We start from the raw sequence: 18,937 nt of genomic DNA, 5'->3' as shown, positions 1-18,937 counted from the left end.
GGACAGTTGTGGGATGCGATATATCCAAAATTAATACAACCCCTAGCGTCCAATAACTTTTAAGTAATGAGGCTGACGCAACGGATCAAAACCTTTTAGCTTAAAAAGTTGATAAACTATTAGACTATTTCTTCACATTATGTAGGCTAGAAGCGCAAATGCTTTTATTATAAAGGTGCATTTTTCTGGTAAATTTTCTTCCCCAAACTTGAAACTCACCCGCTGCTTATGCATTCTAGTTAGGCTCCACACCTGTTCTAAAGTAGATTAATGTGCTTCATTTTAAGAAGTTATTTGCCACTTTAGTTGGGATACAAACCTCATCAAATATATATGCCTATGGGCTCGGCTACATGAGGTGCGAGACTGATTTGAAAAAGTTTGGGGGGAAAAAGGCATTCACTGTTTCTTGCCTTGTGCTGTGCATCATTCACAAGTGATTGGCTAATTATTGTCACCCATCAGACTATTCTTGATTTAATCTGGTCTTTACATATACTGAAAGTGTGAAATTTGTTTTGATTTAGAATGGACCATTATCATGCACCTGTATCGAAACAGGCAAGTGAAAAAAGTACTTGTCATCTATGCACTTATAGCGAATGGAGGACGCTATTCCTGTGGTTAATTTTCATGCCTGCCTGTTAGGCTATACTCCTGTTATAAAGATAAGCAATTTTGATTACATTTACATTGATGTCAGAGTGATTAGAGGGACAATAGAATGCTGATTACCAGGCAGTTGGCAAGTTCTGGAGGCTACTAATGAGCAGCATCAAAGCTTGGAGAAGCATAATTACCATGACTAAATTGTCACGTGGAATTTGACTGCCACCATGACTCGTTACTGCCGGTGTGGCTGTAATACGGTCACCGTAACAGCCCTAGTCCTGTTGAAGAAAGATTGTAACCATTGACTCCTTTCAATTCACAACAATGTCAGCATGACGGTTTTTGTCACTACTCCCGTTGAATAAAAGGAATCATGCCCACATTCTGAGCAAACAGTTTGGCCTATGGTCTGCTGTTCCACTGTCTCTCCGCCTCCTAACACCGCTATGGTAGGAGTGTGTTTGGGATCTCCCTGTGGGTTGTTTGTGTGGTTAAACTGTGTTTAGTCTGAGTGGGCTTTCATTGAGCATAGGGGGGTTTGCTGTTGCTGGAACCTGTCCAACTAGAGCTAAATATCAGAGATTTATTTTGACTTAGCCTACGCTATTGCTCAAGTTGCAGGCCTATGTCCAGCAAAGAAACCGTGTACAATCGGAAATTTGAAAGCAGATTTTTATCTGTGTGCGTATAAACTAAGGTTAAAAAATAAAATAAAAATGATCAGTGGAAATATGCTAGGGGAACAATGTAGAGAAGACATTCACCAAAGAGGGTGAATGTCTAAATTCTCCTCTGAAAGATTCAATGAAATAGGAAGATGTAATGTTTTGAAAATACTGTGAAGGAAAAATTCAATCATATCTTTGACAGTCAGTGAGATTGTCCAGAGAGCGAGACCATAATAGCTTCCATGACTTGGTCTCACTCTGTCTGGCCCTCAGTGAGTCAGGTCAGGGGAAAATGTGAAGTAATCCAGGCCATGCATTTCATAATGCTGGACACTGGAAAGAGTGACAGTACAGACATAGGGACCTAATTGGCTGGCTGTGCTGTGACCCTGAGTTGTGAAAACACAACCTGAGATGCTCCCACCAGCTCAAACTGCCTTGGCTTGGCTGTGCTACCACTACAGGAAAGCTATAAACTAGGTTATGTTAAAAACATGGTTCTCCGCGAGAGAGATCTTAAATCAATACTTTCGGTTTGCGTTCGTCAGTGTGCTTGTTTCAAGTTGTTATTGCTGATGTCATAATAATAATAATAATAATAATCGATTCCTCTCCAGAGTACACGTCTCAGTGTAATGCTGATTCCTTCCTTAAACGCGAATCCGACCATCTACCCTGGTGAGACAAAACCGCGACTTGTCAGTGAAGATCACTTTTTGCCAGTCCTGTCTGGTCCCGCGATGGTGGGTTTGTGCCCATAGGCGACGTTGTTGCCGGTGATGTCTGGTGAGGACCTGCCTTACAACAGGCCTACAAGCCCTCAGTCCAGCCTCTCTCAGCCTAATGCGGACAGTCTGAGCACCGATGGAGTGATTGTGAGTTCCTGGTGTAACTCGGGCAGTTGTTGCCATCCTGTACCTGTCCCGCAGGTGTGATGTTCGGATGTACCGATCCTGTGCAGGTGTTACACGTGGTCTGCCACTGTGAGGACGATCAGCTGTCCATCCTGTCTCCCTGTAGCTCTGTCTTAGTCGTCTCACAGTACGGACATTGCAATTTATCTGCAGTCCTCATGCCTCCTTGCAGCATGCCTAAGGCACGTTCACGCAGATACCCTGGGCATCTTTCTTATGGTGTTTTTACAGAGTCAGTACAAAGGCCTCTATAGTGTCCTACGTTTTCATAACTGTGTCCTTATTTGCCCTACCATCTGTAAGCTGTTAGTGTCTTAACGACCGTTCCACAGGTGCACGCTCGTTAATTGTTGATGGTTCATTGAAGCATGGGAAACAGTGTTTAAAGCCTTTACGATGAAGCTCTGTGACGTGGATTTTTACAAATGATCTTTGAAAGGTAAGGTTCTGAAAAAGGGACGTTTCTTTTTTTTCTGAGTTTATTGAAAGTAAAGTTGTTTTTTTTTGCCTCAATTGAGTTATCAGGGGGATGCAACTATACACTATATACAAAAGTATGTGAACATCCCATCAAATTTGTGGATTTGGCTATTTCAGCCACACCTGTTGCTGGCAAGTGTATAAAATTGAGCATACAGCCATGCAATTTCCATAGACAAACATTGGCAACAGAATGGCCTTACTGATTAGCTCAGTGATATTTTTATTTATTTTATTTTCTCCCAAACTTTGTGATATCCAATTGTGATCCATTTACAAACTTGTCTCATCGCTGCAACTCCCCATCGGGCTCGGGAGAGGTGAAGGATGAGTCATGCGTCCACCGAAACATGACCTGCCAAGCCCGGCTGCTTCTTAACACCCACTCGCTTAACCCGGAAGCCAGCTGCACCAATGTGTTGTAGGAAACACTGTTCAACTGACGACCGAAGTCACCTTTGTACTGGCCCGCCACAAGGAGTTGCTAGAGTGCGATGAGCCAAGGAAAGCCCCCGGCCAAACCCTCCCTAACCCGAACGACGCTGGGCCAATTGTGCACCGCCCTGTGGGACTCTCGGTCGCGGCCGGTTGTGAAACAGCCTGGGATTGAACCCCAGGCTGTAGTGACACTGCAACACTGCGATGCAGTTTCTTAGACCGCTGCGCCTCTCGGGAGGCCGAGCTCAGTGACTTTCAACGTGGCACCGTCATCGAATGCCACATTCCCATCAAGTGAGTTTGTCAAATTTCTGCCCTGCTAGAGTTGCCCCGGTCAACTGAAGTGCTGTTATTGTGAAGTGGAAATGTCTAGGAGCAACAATGGCTCAGCTGCGAAATAGTGGTCGGCCAAACAAGCTCACAGATTGGACCTCCGAGTGCTGAAGGTTGTAAAATTTCTGTCCTTGGGTGCAACACTCTGTACGAGTTCCATACTGCCTCTTGAAGTATCGTCAGCACAACAACTGTTAGTCGGGAGCTTCATGAAATGGGTTTCCATGTCCGAGCCACACACAAGCCTAAGATCACCACGCACAATGCGTAGCATCGGCTGGAGTGGTGTAAAGCTTGCCGCCATTGGACTCTGGAGCAGTGGAAAAGCGTTCACTGGAGTGATTAATCATGCTTCACCATCTGGCATTCCCGACGAACGATTCTGGGATTGGCGGATGCCAGGAGAATTCTACCTGCCTGAATGCATAGTGGTTTGGGCTAGGCCCCTTTAGTTCCAGTGAAGGGAAATCTTAATGCGACAGCATATGACATTCTAGAAGATTCTGTGCTTCCAACTTTGGCCACAGTTTGGGGAAGGACCTTTACTGATTCAGCATGAAAATAAATCCGTGCACAAAGCGAGGTCCATACAGATATTGCTTGTCGAGATCGACGTGGAAGAACGTCACCCGCCTGCCCTGACCTCAACCCCATCCAACACCTTTGGGATGAATTGGAATGCCGACTGTGAGCCAGTCCTAATCGCCCAACATCAGTGCTTGTGACTGAATGGAAGCAAGTACCCGCAACAATGTTCAAACATCTAGTGGAAAGCCTTCCCAGAAGAGTGGAGAAGCTGTTATAGCAGCAAAGGGGGACCAACCATATTAATTTTGGAATGAGATGTTCGATGTGCAGATGTCCACATACTTTTGGTCGTGTAGTGTAGTTTTCCTTCACTGAAAATACATTGGAGCATCACATTTGGCAGAAAATTGCTTAATTTCCATCAAATGACAGCAGAAGTGCAACACTATTTGGCTAGCAGTCACACAAGTAAATGAGCCTACAATGAATAAGTGTTTTTTTTTCTCCCAAAATGATTGATGGCCATCGTTTCTGTTTATCATAGAATTGTTTTGGCCATCTACATTTCCTAATGTATTACTTGAAGTTAATCATGCATTTTACTAGAGAAAAGTACCAGAGGAAAAAGTAGCTTCACATCAGTTAGAGTGCTGTCTGTTGATAGAATGGCATTTTGTGAATTCGTGTCCAAGTGGAGAAGTGCAACTGAAGCACAAAATGTGTCTGATGCCGAGCTGAAATTACAACGAGAAGCAATTTAGATCTGCATTTATAAAACACAGCAAGATATTTCTTAAGTGACCCCTGGGTCATGTTGATTCTCTTCAATCTCTCTGTCATATTCCTGTATAATGTTCATTATAGGTGTCGTATTATATTCCCAAATGTGTGTGTGTGTAGACTAGTTTGCTGACTCTGGGTTATCCCAGGACAGCCTTTGTGAATGAGAGTGATTCCCTTTGTTTCAGCCACCTCATGTGGTAAACTAAGGGAGAGTATGAGCTCAGCTGCACAACTCCCACTCCTTCCCTAGTCTTACAGACTTATCTACAAATCACCTTGCATGCGTCATAAATAACTACCAAATATTATTTGTAGATCATTCAATCACAATTTACCCACAATACTTCACGGTTTTGATGCTCTCTAACACGGCCAAAGGCTTCATGATAATTCCTACCATTGTGAACCTAGCCCAGTGTTAAATCATTGGAAGCCCAGAGTCTCTCACACCTGATTGACTGGGGGATCACACGTCTCTGGGGCGCCCTCTGCTGGCCATTCTATTTTATTTGGCTTAGTGTTCCATGATTCCCTACTGGGAACAACTTCAGTATGTAGAGGAAATGAAAAGGAAAGGCCTACGGTCAAGATTTCAACTGGCTCCGGTCAATATTTCAACTGGCTCCTAACTCCAAATGATTTACGCTGTCTGGGGACTGACTGCGCTCATCCTATTTTTGAGGAATAACAAGAATGGTTGCAGCAACAGTCATTGAGTCAGGACTAGTTATCAAATCACTGGATTATTTATTATGAAGCAGCAGTTGTAGTGTTGGGACGTTATGCTGTGGTTCTACCACTCTCCACAAGAGGGAGCCACCCGCGCCTCTCGGTTTCAGAAAGGTTGGGTTAAATGTGGACTAACCATTTTGGTTGAATGCATGGTTGTACAACTGACTAGGTATCCCCTTTTACCTTCCCTAACAAAGATGTTGTAGCATTACATGACACATAATGTACTTGTGAGAAACAATGGGTTTGTTTGAACATACTGGCCAGGTGATGTGTAGCATGCTAGCCTTGTCTTGCATAGCTCTTCTAAGAAAGGTTCAGTGGCTCAGTTCTAAGGTGAGCAACTTTAGCAACCACCTGTTAACAGATCTGACGTCTCTCGGTGCCTGAGGGTCCCTCTCAATCTCTCACACCAACGGAGGGAGAAAGACCTCGAGTGCCCACTCTCTGCTTGCTCTATCAAACACCCACACTCCCATATTTCTCGCTCAATCACTTGGCTCTCTCGCTCTCTCACTCACTCACACGGCTATGCGCATTCACTCACACAGCTATGCACTTTTTCTTTATTGAAAAACCAGTATGGCAAATGAGCTTGCTGCCACATTCGGTGCTTACCAGTGTTACATCATGATTATCATTAAGACTTCCATATAGATACTCACCACATTCCTATTCATTTGGACTCTCAGTAATTATGAGTTGGACAGAGCCTTGCGTCTTGAGCCTGGAGCTGTTATTCTGTTTATAGGGAAGGAGTGGGAGTTGTGCAGCTGAGCTCACTCTCTCCTCTCCCTCCCATCCCCTCTCCTCTCATTTGCTTTCCTCTCCTCTGCAGCCATGCAGCTGCTAGGAGACAGGAGCAGCATGAGCAAACAGGTTCTGCTACTAAACTCAGACTATTCATTTCCCTTTCCCAAATCTCCACGAGCTCTGCTACTGTATTAGGAGGCTTTTTCCTACTTTGAATTCTCATTCAGACCTGTTGTATTGTGGACAGCCAATGTGACAGAGAGAAACCCCACTGTTCTTCTCTCTGCCACTGAATCTTGTGACAGTCTCTTGTTCTCTATTGCTCTCTAAATCACTTTCTCTGTCTCTCCCTTTTGCTTGTGCTCGCTCGCTCTCATCTCTTTCTCTAGCTTTCTCTAGCTTTCTCTCACGCTTTCTGTCGTGCTCTTAATCTCTCTCTCTCTCTCTCTCTCTCTCTCTCTCTCTCTCTCTCTCTCTCTCTCTCTCTCTCTCTCTCTCTCGAGTGTTCTGTAGCTCTCTCTCTCGGGCGCGCTCCTCAGGAAATATCTTCGAAACAATTTATGGTTGTGTCTGGTAGCCATTGTCCTGTTGTCCTGGCTGCTTCACATTCAGAGTGCGTCCCAGTCTGGGTCGTGTTGAACTGAGAGTTGTAGGTGGAGCAGTCTAGCCTGTGTCCTCTGCTCTTAGTATAGGGTATTGTAGGTCTGCTAAGGTAATCTGAGGTCAGCAATGTGCCATTCTATAGGGAAACTAATCTGACTACTACCCTTCTAGTCTCTTTATGACCGGGCTCTCCAACCTTGTTCCTGGAGAGCAGCTACCATCCTGTACGTTTTCGCTCCAACCCTAATCTAGTGCACCTGATTGTAATATTTAGCTGGTTGATAAACTGAATCAGGTTAGTTACAACTGGTGTTGAAGCGAAAACCTACAGGAGGGTAGCTGCTCTCTAGGAACAGTGTCTAAGAACCCCGGTTTATGATATCCTATAGTACTAAAATATAAAATCCACTCAAACTATCAACGAACATTTTGGGACTGTCGACAGTGGAACTAATGAAGAAAATATGAAAATAATTTTGAGTGGGCAAATACTGTACGTAGCATGAATTGATTGACTGTTATGAGCAGAGATGGTATGTCACTACCAGGTGACCTCCAGAGGAAGGTGTTGACGATGACACCTTGTCTTTGTTGTCAGGGAGACAACGGAACAGGCTGGAGCCAATGGACACCATCTTTGTGAAGCAGGTGAAGGTGGGTGGTCCTGCCGACGGAGCTGGACTCTGCACAGGTAACTGACCACATCTCCAAAAGTAACAGACGGGAGCTCTGCCTGCCTCTCTCTCTGTGTGTGTGTGTGTGTGTGTGTGTGTGTGTGTGTGTGTGTGTGTGTGTGTGTGTGTGTGTGTGTGTGTGTGTGTGTGTGTGTGTGTGTGTGTGTGTGTGTGGACAAGCGGCATCATACAAAGTATTATATCATATTGGAGTTATGACCATGCTGCACCTTATCCTAAACCGTACTGTATTCGTTATGGCAATAGACCTAGTGACACATTGGACATTATACTGTTGGATAAAAGCCTCAGCTAAATGGCATATATATACATTGAGTGTAGAAAACACAAAGAACACCTGCACTTTCCATGACAGACTGACCAGCTGAATCTAGTTGAAAGCTGTGATTCCCTTACTGATGTCACCAGTTAAATCCACTTCAATCAGTGTAGGTGAAGGGGAGGAGACTGGTTGAAGGTTTATGTTTTAAGCCTTGAGACGATTGAGACATGGATTGTGTATGTGTGCCATTCAGAGGGTGAACTGGCAAGACAAAAGATGTAAGTGCCTTTGAACGGGGTAGGGTAGTAGGTGCCAGGCGCATTGGTTTGAATGTCAAGAACTGCAATGCTGCTGGTTTTTTAACGTTCAACCGTTTCCTGTGCGTATCTAGAATGGTTCCTCACCCTAAGTACATCCAGCCACATGCCACAACTGTAGGATGCATTGCAGTCAACATGGGTCAGCATACTTCTGGAACGCTTTCCACACCTTGTGGTCCATGCCCTGACGAATTGAGACTGTTCTGAGGGAATATTAGGAATGTGTTCTGTATGTTTTATACACTGTGCATATTTATGTATGTTTAAGGACTCTTGGAAGATTAGTCCAAATGGGGACTAAAAGAGATTAAAATAAATAAATATATAGGGCTGTACATAATGATTTGTTTTCACCTGAATGTTGTATACTGGGTGTAGTTTTCTGTGTTTCCTTTTTGTGGAGGGTTAGTAGAGGCACAGAGCTCAGCTTCCTCAGGCACTCAGTTACTGTAAACGCATATCAGGTGACTGATCAAAGCTGTTTCCTCTGCTATTCTGACCGTCAGCCTAGCAGGGACGCTGCCTCTTTCTACCTACCAGCACAGGTTCATCTCTTCAAAGACACATAGGGAATATCTCAATTGCCTACTCCTCGCGTCCTCTCTTTGTCTCCTTCTCAAAAACCATTGGATAAGAAAGCCAGAGGTCCCTCCCCTCTGACTTTTTCCTCCAATGGGTTTTCAAACAGAGAAGCGCGCACACACTCTCACACATCTGCCATTAACACAATTTCACGTATTAGCTACCAGTCTAACATTAAAGGTGCAATATGCAGAAATCGCTCTGCCATTTCCTGATTGCTAAAATTCAAATAGTTCACCTAATTTAAGTTTATGACAAAACAAGCAATGGAATGTGTAGAGAATCATTGTACCATCTCTAAACCAGTGTGAAATATTATTTTTTCATTAAACTAAAAATATTGTATTTTCAACTGTTTGAAACTTGTAGACAAACCCAAAAGTAAAAGATGCAAAAACAGATCTTCAGAATGGGGAAGCATGGAACTAGAGCACAGAACAGATCTACCGCTTCTTAGACTTGCTTACAATGAGTGACAGATCTATAACTCACTTTTCTATGTGAATTTGGTTGAGTCGCCCAAAAAGGTACATATCTCCTCTTTTAAATGCTTTCTTATTGTCAACAGGAGACCGGATAGTAAAGGTAAATGAAGAAAGTATCATTGGGAAAACGTACTCTCAGGTCATAGCCTTGATCCAAAACAGGTGAGCACTCAAATATGAATATTTCCCATTGTTGTCAGTGACTGATTTCCTGCTGTTCTGTTGAAGTTTACAATGTTTGACTTTATCTGTTATTTTACAGTGATGCCTTTCTTAAACTCTGCGTGATGCCAAGAGATGAAGACATACTGCAGCTGGTTAGTTTTTAAAGATCATTACTCTGTTGATTTAATCTCTTCCTAAATTTGCCCACTGTAAAACAGAAGTAGACCCTATTTCCACTTCTACATCAACTTAGTCGCTATTTATGTCATCAAGGCTTAGAAAGCTGCTCTAGTTTCTCTGTGAAGGGTGTGTGTGCGGGGACCGCAGTACTGCTCCAGAGGGGAGGGTGAAACCCTCTCCCTTCAGAGTGCTCTATCTGGGCCTCCTAACCAGGCCACCACACCCGGTCCCCTCCAAGTGCTGCTACTTCTTCTCTGCTGCAGGGCTGGCCTCATTCTGGGAACTGGAAGGGTCACTTTGAGAAATGCAAATAACAAAGTCATAAATAAACACACCCACTCCCACACATACTAAACAAACACACCACGTGAACGCACTTACACGCGCGCACACACTTGCAGCATTGCTAATGTTCGCATTACAAAGGGTTAGTGGGGTTTGAAAACAGCGCCACTTGTGTTTAGTGCCGGTATTACCGATTATCCCGATATGGCACAAGGTTGGTATGACAATGTGGATACCGCCCAAGCCTAACCGTGAAGGAGCCAACTTGGGGTCTGCCTGTCACGAGCATGTCTGATGCGGAGCTCTGTTGCAGGACATAGTGGGTGAGAGACCCGGACACCGGCAGGAAGCAACCAAGGCCCAGTCTGTAGCATGCTGTAGTTTATGCATGCATTTAGGCCAGTACCCAGCCACTTACATCCTAAATAATTTATTCCCTCAATAAGTTAGAAACATCTCATTATCTTGCCTCAGACTACTCCCTTCACAGAACAGCGCAAACTGGCCCTAACCAAAATAGAAAGAGTGGGGGGTCCCAGTGCACAATTGAGCAGGAGGACAAGTACATTAGTGTCTAGTTTGAGCAACAGATGCCTCACAGTGGATGAATGGAACGAAAATGGGCCTCAGGATCTAATCACAGTATCTCTGTGCATTAACATTTCCATTGATAAAATGCAATTGTGTTCATTGTCCGTAGCTTATGCCTGCCCATACCATAACCCCATGGTCCACTCTGTTCACAACGTTGATATCAGCAAACTGCTTGCCCACAAGATGCCATTACATGCTGTCTGCCCGGTACAGTTGAAACGGATTCTTCCATGATGGGCACACTTCTCCAGCTTGCCAGTGGCCATTGAAGGTGAGCATTTGCCGACTGAAGTCAATTAATCCACCAAAACGGCAGTCAGGGGAAGACGACGAGCATGCAGATGAGCTTCCCTGAGACAGTTTCTGACAGTTTGTGCAGAAATTCTATAGCAAACCCACAGTTTTATCAGCTGTCCGGGTGGCTGGTCTCAGACGATCCCGCAGGTGAAGAAGCCGGATGTGAAGGTCCTGGGCTGGAGTGGTTACATGTGGTCTGGTCTGTGGTTGTGAGGCCGGTTGGACGTACTGCTAAATTCTCTAAAATTATGTTGGAAGCGGCTTAAAGCAGAATAATTAACCTTCCATTCTCTGGCATCAGCTCTGGTAGACATTCCTGCAGAGTCAGCATGCCAATTGCAGGCTCCCTCAAAACATCTTTGGCATTGTTGTGACAACTGCGCATTTTAGAGTGGCCTGTAATTTTCCCCAGCACTAGGTGTACATGTGTACTGATCATGCTCTTTAATCAGCCTCTTGATGTGCCACACTTGTCTGGTGGATGCTCAAATGGATATTCAATGTCTGCTTTAAAAGAAATTGTACGTGGCCGACATTGCGAGGCATTGGAAAACATTATTGTTCTTTGTGGTTGAAATTGACTGCTCGACTGAAGGACCGTTACAATTATCTGTATGCGTGGGGTACAGAGATGGGTTAGTCATTTAAAAATTATGTAAACACGTATTGCACACAGTGAGTCCATGCAACTTATTATGTGACATGTTAAGCAAATGTTTACTCCTAAAATTACACTGAACAGAAATAAAAATGCAACATGCAACAATTGGATTTTTACTGAGTTACAGTTCATATCAGTCAGTTGAAATGCATTTATTAGGCCCTAATCTATGGAATTGACATGAATGGGAATGCAGATATGCATCTGTTAATCACAGATACCTTAAAAACATGGGGCTCAGGATCTTGTCACAGTGTTTGTGCAGTCAAATTGCCATCGATAAAATGCAATTGTGTTTGTTGTCCATAGCTTATGCTTGCTCATACCATAACCCCACCGCCACCATGGGGCACTCTGTTCTCGCCCACATGACACATACACGTGGTCTTTAGTTTTGAGGCCAACGTACTGCCAAATTCTCTTTAAAACGATACTGAAAGCAGATTATGGTAGAGCGACTGAACATTCAATTCTCTGGCAACAGCTCTAGTGGGTATTCCTGCAGTCAGCAAGCCAATTACACGCGCCTTCAACTTCAGACATCTGTGGCATTGTGTTATGTTACGACAACTGCACATTTTAGTGGCCTTTTATTGTCAACACAAGGTGCAGGCTGTTTTTAAATTTTTTAATATACCCCTTTCTCCCCAATTTTCGATATTGTCTCATCGCTGCCACTCGACAACGGGCTCGGGAGAGGCGAAGGTGGAGTCGTGTCCTCAAAAACATGACCCGCCAAACCTCGCTCCTTAACACCCGTCAGCTTAACCCGGAAGCAAGCCTCACCAAAGTGAGGAAACACCGTTCAACTGGCAACCGGGGTTAGCCCAATGAGCCAAGTAAAGCCCCATCGGCCAAACCCTCCCCTAACCCGTACGAAGCTTCGCCAATTGTGTGCAGTTCTATGGGACTCCCAGCCACGGCCGGTTGTGGCACAGCCCGGGAAATGAACTTGGGTCTGTAGTAACACATTAGATTGCTGCGCAACTCAGGAGGCCATGATCATGTTTAATTAGCTTCTTGATACACTATGCCACACCTGTCAGGTGGCTGGATTATCTTGGCAATGGAGAAATGCTCACTAACACAGGGATGTAAACGTGTGCAAAAAAATTGAGAAATGGTTTTTGTACGTATGGAACATTTCTGCTATCTATTATTTCAGCTCATGAAACGTGGGACCAGAACTTTACATGTTTAATTTATATTTTTGTTCTGTGTATATTGGACAAATGTAAAGATGAGTTCTCTTACTAACTCTGAACTCCACACGCAATAATTAAGGTGGTTCCAGTTCATGTTAATGCATACCATCTCTGTACAGTGCTGTTGAGAAAGCCAGGCTGTGTTAACACAGGTGCCACCCTAGTTGCCCGGTCACACCTAGCCTATTGTCAACTGTAGCACAAAATTCCCATCAGCTCAATGAATCCACCTCTATTATATAAATGCTGAGCCTATTAACACCGGCTTGTGTTGGAATGTTTACCTTACCGAAGGCTGTGGCCACTCCCTGTCTCTCGTAGCACAGATTAGCTTCAGCGAGATTACGAAGTTATTGGCCATGGGGGCATTGAGCGAAAAATCTGTGTCAGGTATAAATAGTTGAGCTTGATCTTTGTGCCACCAGGGCTGAGCAGAGAGGCTGTGAGGTTCAGCTTGCATTGTGCTGCCATTTTATTTTAATTTAGCACAGGGGGCAGGCAGAAATAGGCTGATGTCAACTGGAGATCAGTTGATGCCAGGGGCCTTTCAGGTTATTATTAAGAGCTGACTCGGTTAGCAAATTTGCATTATCACATTTTTCTGATGCAGTGACTGTAGGAAATGAAATGAAGCTACCTAGTGGCATTGTGGGAGTGTGCTCTTGGCAGCCAGTCTCATGGACGTTCTCTCACCTTCACCTTCCTTCCCCTCTCTCTCTGTAGCTGTTCCCTGCGGTGCAGACTAGTCTTGCCTTTTTATATAATTTTTTATTTATTTAACCTTTTATTTTACTAGGCTAGTCCGTTCAGAACAAATTCTTATTTACAATGACGGCCTAGGAAGAGTGAGTTAACTGTCTTGTTCAGGGGCAGAACATTTACATTACATTTACATTTAAGTCATTTAGCAGACGCTCTTATCCAGAGCGACTTACAAATTGGTGCATTCACCTTATGACATCCAGTGGAACAGTCACTTTACAATAGTGCATCTAAATCTTAAAGGGGGGGGGGGTGAGAGGGAATACTTATCCTATCCTAGGTATTCCTTAAAGAGGTGGGGTTTCAGGTGTCTCCAGAAGGTGGTGATTGACTCCGCTGTCCTGGCGTCGTGAGGGAGTTTGTTCCACCATTGGGGGGGCCAGAGCAGCGAATAGTTTTGACTGGGCTGAGCGGGAGCTGTACTTCCTCAGTGGTAGGGAGGCGAGCAGGCCAGAGGTGGATGAACGCAGTGCCCTTGTTTGGGTGTAGGGCCTGATCAGAGCCTGGAGGTACGACAGAATATTAGCATGTCAGCTCAGGGATTCGATCTAGCAACCTACGGTTACTGGGCCAACGCTCCAAACACTAGGCTTCCTGCCACCTTACGTCTCCCTGTGTATCTGTGATTTGAGTGCAGTTGAAGGAAGCCTAAATGACATGGCCTCTAAGCTAGTAACCTGGTTGTGCCTCCACTCTCATCATTAACTTTTCATGCGCACTAGCTACTGGCAACTAGAGGTGCTTGCTATGTATTCTGCTGAGATTCAGTAGGAACTCAGTTCTCTGCGTAATGAACATAATGTGTACAAGTAACAGAAAGAGTAGTACTCACACAGTGGGGGAGGGGGTGTTGGTTCATACAATGGGTGAAATGGCCTGTTAAGATGTTTCACAGAAAGCCTGTTAACGCTTCAGTGCCTGATGCCTTCAAGCTGGTATGCGTCATCCTAAAAAAGCAGAGCTTGTAAACATCCCTATTCCCTTTGCTTCCTCTCCCCCGCTACCCTCCTCTTTCCTTTTCTCCATCCCCATCGGCTCAGCCCTCTCCCTATTCCCATCCCCCGCTTTTCTTCTCCCTCCCTCCTCCCCTTTCATGAACTGTGTTGCACATCTGTTGCTAGCTAGCGGACACCGGTCCACGGTGCTTGGCTACCAGAGCGTAACGAGCTCCTGATGTAGCCGTCCAGACTGGGGCTGTTAGCCGGAGCTGGAAGATTAGCACCGCGGCTCGCTGGGTGACTGACATTATAGCCTGAAGGAGAGACCCTCATACACATACAGGCTGCCTGGAAACAAGTTACAGTGTTACATGTCAACAGTAGTAACATCATTGGCTTAGCATGAGAGAGCGTCTGAGTGAGGGAGCCGGGGAAGGAATGAGGGAGGTCCTGAAGCAATATATCATCAAACCAGCTGTAGTCAGCTGACTGCCTCTGTGTTGTGAACAGGTTGATGCTGCTGAGAGGAGGAGAGGGAGGGAGAGGGAGCAGGAGGGGAGGAGCAGTAGCAGCATCTGAGCTGAATGTATAGTACAGCAACTGCTTCTGTCATGTGAGCGATACCAAAGGGAGTGAGAGAGGCAGGGACAGAGAGTGGAGGCAGCAGTTCATTCATTGAGTGGTGTCACCTGGCTGCTGCAGTCAGATGGAGAACTCCCAGAGCTGTGGAAGGCAGCAGGCTTCCTCTTCTCCTGACACCTACACCTCGTCCAGGACAGACTGGCTCACTCAGGTGGCGTCGCTAATATGACAGTCCTGCCACGGCCGACGTTGGCTCCCTTTTTTCCTCTCTCTCTCGATGCCGCTGCTATGATGGATTTTTTGCGCTTCGACTCGAGCCCTGGCGTCGGTGTTCCAGGCGAACTCTTCTTTCTCCAGCGTGTTATGCGTGTTATTTTCTCTGCTTGCTAGCCTTTTCCCCATTCTTCTTCTCTCCCATGGTTGCCGCCTCTCACTGCTCACGTTTTCTCTCCTGCTGTAACGGCAGCCTTATTCACTGGAGACCACTGATCTGGTAAGCAACAGCAGGGAGGATAACAATCACTCTGCATGTTGTTGTTTCCCCGTCTCCTTTTCCCTTTGTAACGTGTGTTTTCGTTTTGATGTAATGTACTGTTCTTGCATAGCTGTGTCATTTATTCGATTGCCATGTTAGTCGGCTAATTGTTGCTATGTAGCCCTTAGCTACGGGCAGGTAGGCAGTGATTCACCGTGCCCGCAGTACCTGTTAGATGAGGCGGCAGACAGAGCTGGCACCTTGGAGCCTCGCCCCTTTCTGATCCTGCAAGCCATCTATTCCTGCCTACGTCCTTAATGGCACCCTATTCCCTATATAGTGAAGTAGTATTGATCAAAAGTAGATCACAATATAGGGAATAGGGTGCTATGACTTTGGTCAAAAGGGGTGCACTACATAGAGACTAGAGTGCCATTTCGGACGAAGCCAGTGATAAAGGCCTTGGCCCCGGAACGTTCCACTAGCGCTCTAGCTATTGTTGTAGGGAGGGGCGAGCGTTTTATAGAACTGATTGTAGATACAGTAAAAGCTTGCATAGTGTTACGTAAATCGTAATACGACACCAGGTTGGGTTTAAAGTCCAACCAATTGTGACGTGTTATTTTTTGTGTGCTTGCTAGTTGCAAGGCAAACAGGAAATGCATATGAAATGGCGTTTGATAAATGGACGAAGGCTGCTCAGCCAGCCGTACGGAATCTACCACTATGGAATCTATGCATGTGTGATCGTCGTCTGCCGGCGTGCCGCTGAAGGAGGGTTGAGCTAACGTTTGTGTTAAGCTGTCTGGGAACATGAGAGCGGAGGTTAGGTTTAGTGTGGCGAGGACCGTTGTAGGTGCTGGGCTTCCTCTGCCCCCCTCTTTTTCTGTAAGTCTCAGACCTCGCTCGAACAGTGCCAGTGCTGTCAGCCAGAAGGTGGCTAAACCAAACAGATAGGCCACCTTCCTGTGTGTCACTGTTAGGTCTTGCATGCCAGTCTCTCTTTCCTTCTTTCTTCCAACACATCTGTTGCTTCTTGTCCACTCCATTCAATCACAGATCACCTGACTAGCTGTTCCCGCTGGCTGGCTACTCAGTAGGGTTGGACAGAATAGGACTGTTTCTGTGTGATCTGACACGATAACAGAAATGAGTAGAAATCAAGTTCCTTGAAAAAATAATTTCATCATTTTGAACATTTACTCAAGACCGTTTTGCCAATTATTTTGACAGTGGATGTCATGCTATTTTTTTTGCTGTGTTTTCCCCCCCTGTGTGTACAATACAGGTGTTCATTACTTTAACCCACAAGTGTTCATTGCTTAAATCCACCTTGGAATGTGTTTCCAGTCTTCTATGTGGGTGTGTGCACAGTGCGGCAGCACAGCATGCTCTCGTTGCGTAGTGAGCGGTACCCAGAGAACTAGCTTTCTAAATATGGAGCGAGCAGATGAGCGCTAGTGACTCTCCTGACTTGCTACACGCCTCCACACTCTCACACTGCAACATGCTGCTCCCTGTCTGCCTGCCTTTCCTAATCACACACACGTCACCTAGCATTATTCAACGTTCACGACCACAGTTCTTTATCATCGTTTAGAGATGCAATGTTCAATATGACACACGTGCTCATCCTATTCTGCTCCCTTCCCATTTGCCCGAACTCTGATGTTTTCAGATCTGAAGGGTCAAGTCTAGATATAAGGATTGTGGTTAGGGCCAAGGGACATGGTTAGGGCCAAGGGACATGGTTAGGGACATGGTTAGGGCCAAGGGACATGGTTAGGGCCAAGGGACATGGTTAGGGCCAAGGGGCATGGTTAGGGCCAAGGGGCATGGTTAGGACTTGAACCAGAGGACACCGTTGTTGTATCTCACCCTTTTCTCTCTTCTTTCTCGCTCCAGGCCTACTCCCAGGATGCGTACCTCCGAGGCCGCAGTGCCTACAGTGGAATTGCCCGTCACATCCCCGAACCTCCCCCCATATGTTACCCCAGAGTAGACTGTAAGCCCCCGGGGATGGCACAGGCTACAGAGACCCCCTCCCCGGTGGGGGTACAGGGAGCATGCCGGGGGCATGTGGGGGCACCACCACCCGACCTGGGGTACCGCATAGAGATCCCCATGCCCCCGTCCCCTCCTCCTGCACACCCGTACTCCAAATCCCAGACTGTGGCATGCATGCGCAACAACAGCGTGAGGACTGTGGTAGTTCCTCCAGAACTGGGCCATATGGGACCAGCTCATAGAGTAGAGTACGGCCTGGTAGGGCCCTCTGACCCTGGCGTCATCAGAGGGCGACCTGGGTCTGTGTCCCACTACCCCGTGCCACGGAAAACAGACATCTACCCCTCTGGTGCGAGCCGCCTCAATTATGGCGCCCCACCACCCCACTACCCACCCAACTCAAACTCCCCCAACCCCGGCTCTCACCAAAACATCGACTGGCGGACGTACCAGACGTACAGGGAGTACATCGACAACAAGGGTATCCATGCATACGGCAGCCGGACCATCCAGGAGAGACTAGACAGCCTGCGAGCCGCCAGTCAGAACACCTTCAACCCCACCCACTACATCCCCCGAGGGGGCTGGGGGCCCGACCCCAAGGGTCTCCGACGCAGGAGCACCTCCCATGACCGTGCCTACCACGGACCCCCGCCCCCTTTCCACCACATGCCCCCTCGCAGCTCTTCCCAGGACCGTATGAGTGTGGCGGAGCGGGGGGTCCACCCCAGGAACTGGCCCCCTCGTAGCGTGTCCCAGGATGAGTTTACCCACAAGGCCCGGGCCCGCTCCTCTGACTATGTGGACCCTGTCAATCTGGGGCGTCCCATGGTGGACAGACGGGGCTATGGTAGCAGGGCGGACCAGGGTACATGCCCAAGCAGGCAGAGCCTCTCCAAACAGGCTGCCCATCATCGACCTCCTGCAGGATACGGTAGGGACAGTCTCCGGGTGGGGCCAATGTCTAACCCTGCCCTCCAAACTACAGGACCAGAACAGCACCAGCCTCACAGTGCCCCTAACATGCTCAAAGACAGACCCTCTCATCTGGGGAAGAATCTAAGCTTGGAGCAATCCAACACTGATGAAAGAGCTGGTGTGAACCATGTGAGCCAGAGTAGGGGATCAGCAGAGACCATGCAGCAACCAGGGGAGGTGCCAGGGAGACAGGTGGCAGCGGTGGTTGGCCGTAGGTCCTCTTCCCTCTCCGCTCCCCATCAGAGACCGCAGAAGCCTGGGATTTTCAAAACCTCTTACCAGCACCCTCGCCCAGAGCCCCAAGTGAACGGGCGAGGCCCCTCAGCCTCCGAGTCAGGCGTGGTGCTCAGGGAGAAGCCTCCTGGGTCGGGGAAGAATCCCAGTCCCCTACGCCACCCTTCCTACATCCTGGCGGTGAATGAGGACGACAGCTCGGAACCGGCAGCGAGTGCGGTGTGCTGGCTGCCCAACGATGCGCGGCGGGAGATGCACATGCGGCGGCTGAGCGAGAAGCAGGAAAAGCACCAGACCGGCTCCTCCAGCAACCTGGACGAATCCCTCGACTCCATCCCCTTCATCGGTAAGAAACGGAGCACTAACTTCACGGTTGCATCCCATAT

At 46.9% G+C, this 18,937-nt stretch overlaps 1 protein-coding gene across 4 annotated transcripts in view; it reads left to right on the top strand.

Annotated features, from left to right (window-relative positions):
* LOC124041798 (rho GTPase-activating protein 21-like) overlaps positions 1-18,937 on the top strand; it is an 86,508-nt gene that overhangs the window by 29,874 nt on the left and 37,697 nt on the right. For 2 of the 4 annotated variants that reach the window (XM_046359830.1, XM_046359831.1), the window contains exons 5-8: positions 7,443-7,535; positions 9,272-9,350; positions 9,451-9,505; positions 17,238-18,897. In XM_046359830.1, coding sequence (XP_046215786.1) covers positions 7,443-7,535; positions 9,272-9,350; positions 9,451-9,505; positions 17,238-18,897 — 1,887 coding nt within the window. Of the gene's footprint in view, positions 1-7,442; positions 7,536-9,271; positions 9,351-9,450; positions 9,506-14,830; positions 15,351-15,997; positions 16,221-17,237; positions 18,898-18,937 lie in introns of those variants that run through there. The other 2 variants (XM_046359834.1, XM_046359833.1) reach the window with 2 other exon arrangements.

This window comes from Oncorhynchus gorbuscha, linkage group LG08, assembly GCF_021184085.1.
Source record: "Oncorhynchus gorbuscha isolate QuinsamMale2020 ecotype Even-year linkage group LG08, OgorEven_v1.0, whole genome shotgun sequence".
Classification (NCBI taxonomy): domain Eukaryota; kingdom Metazoa; phylum Chordata; class Actinopteri; order Salmoniformes; family Salmonidae; genus Oncorhynchus; species Oncorhynchus gorbuscha.
Note: the sequence above shows the minus strand (reverse complement) of the source record. Positions and strands in the feature narration are given on the sequence as shown.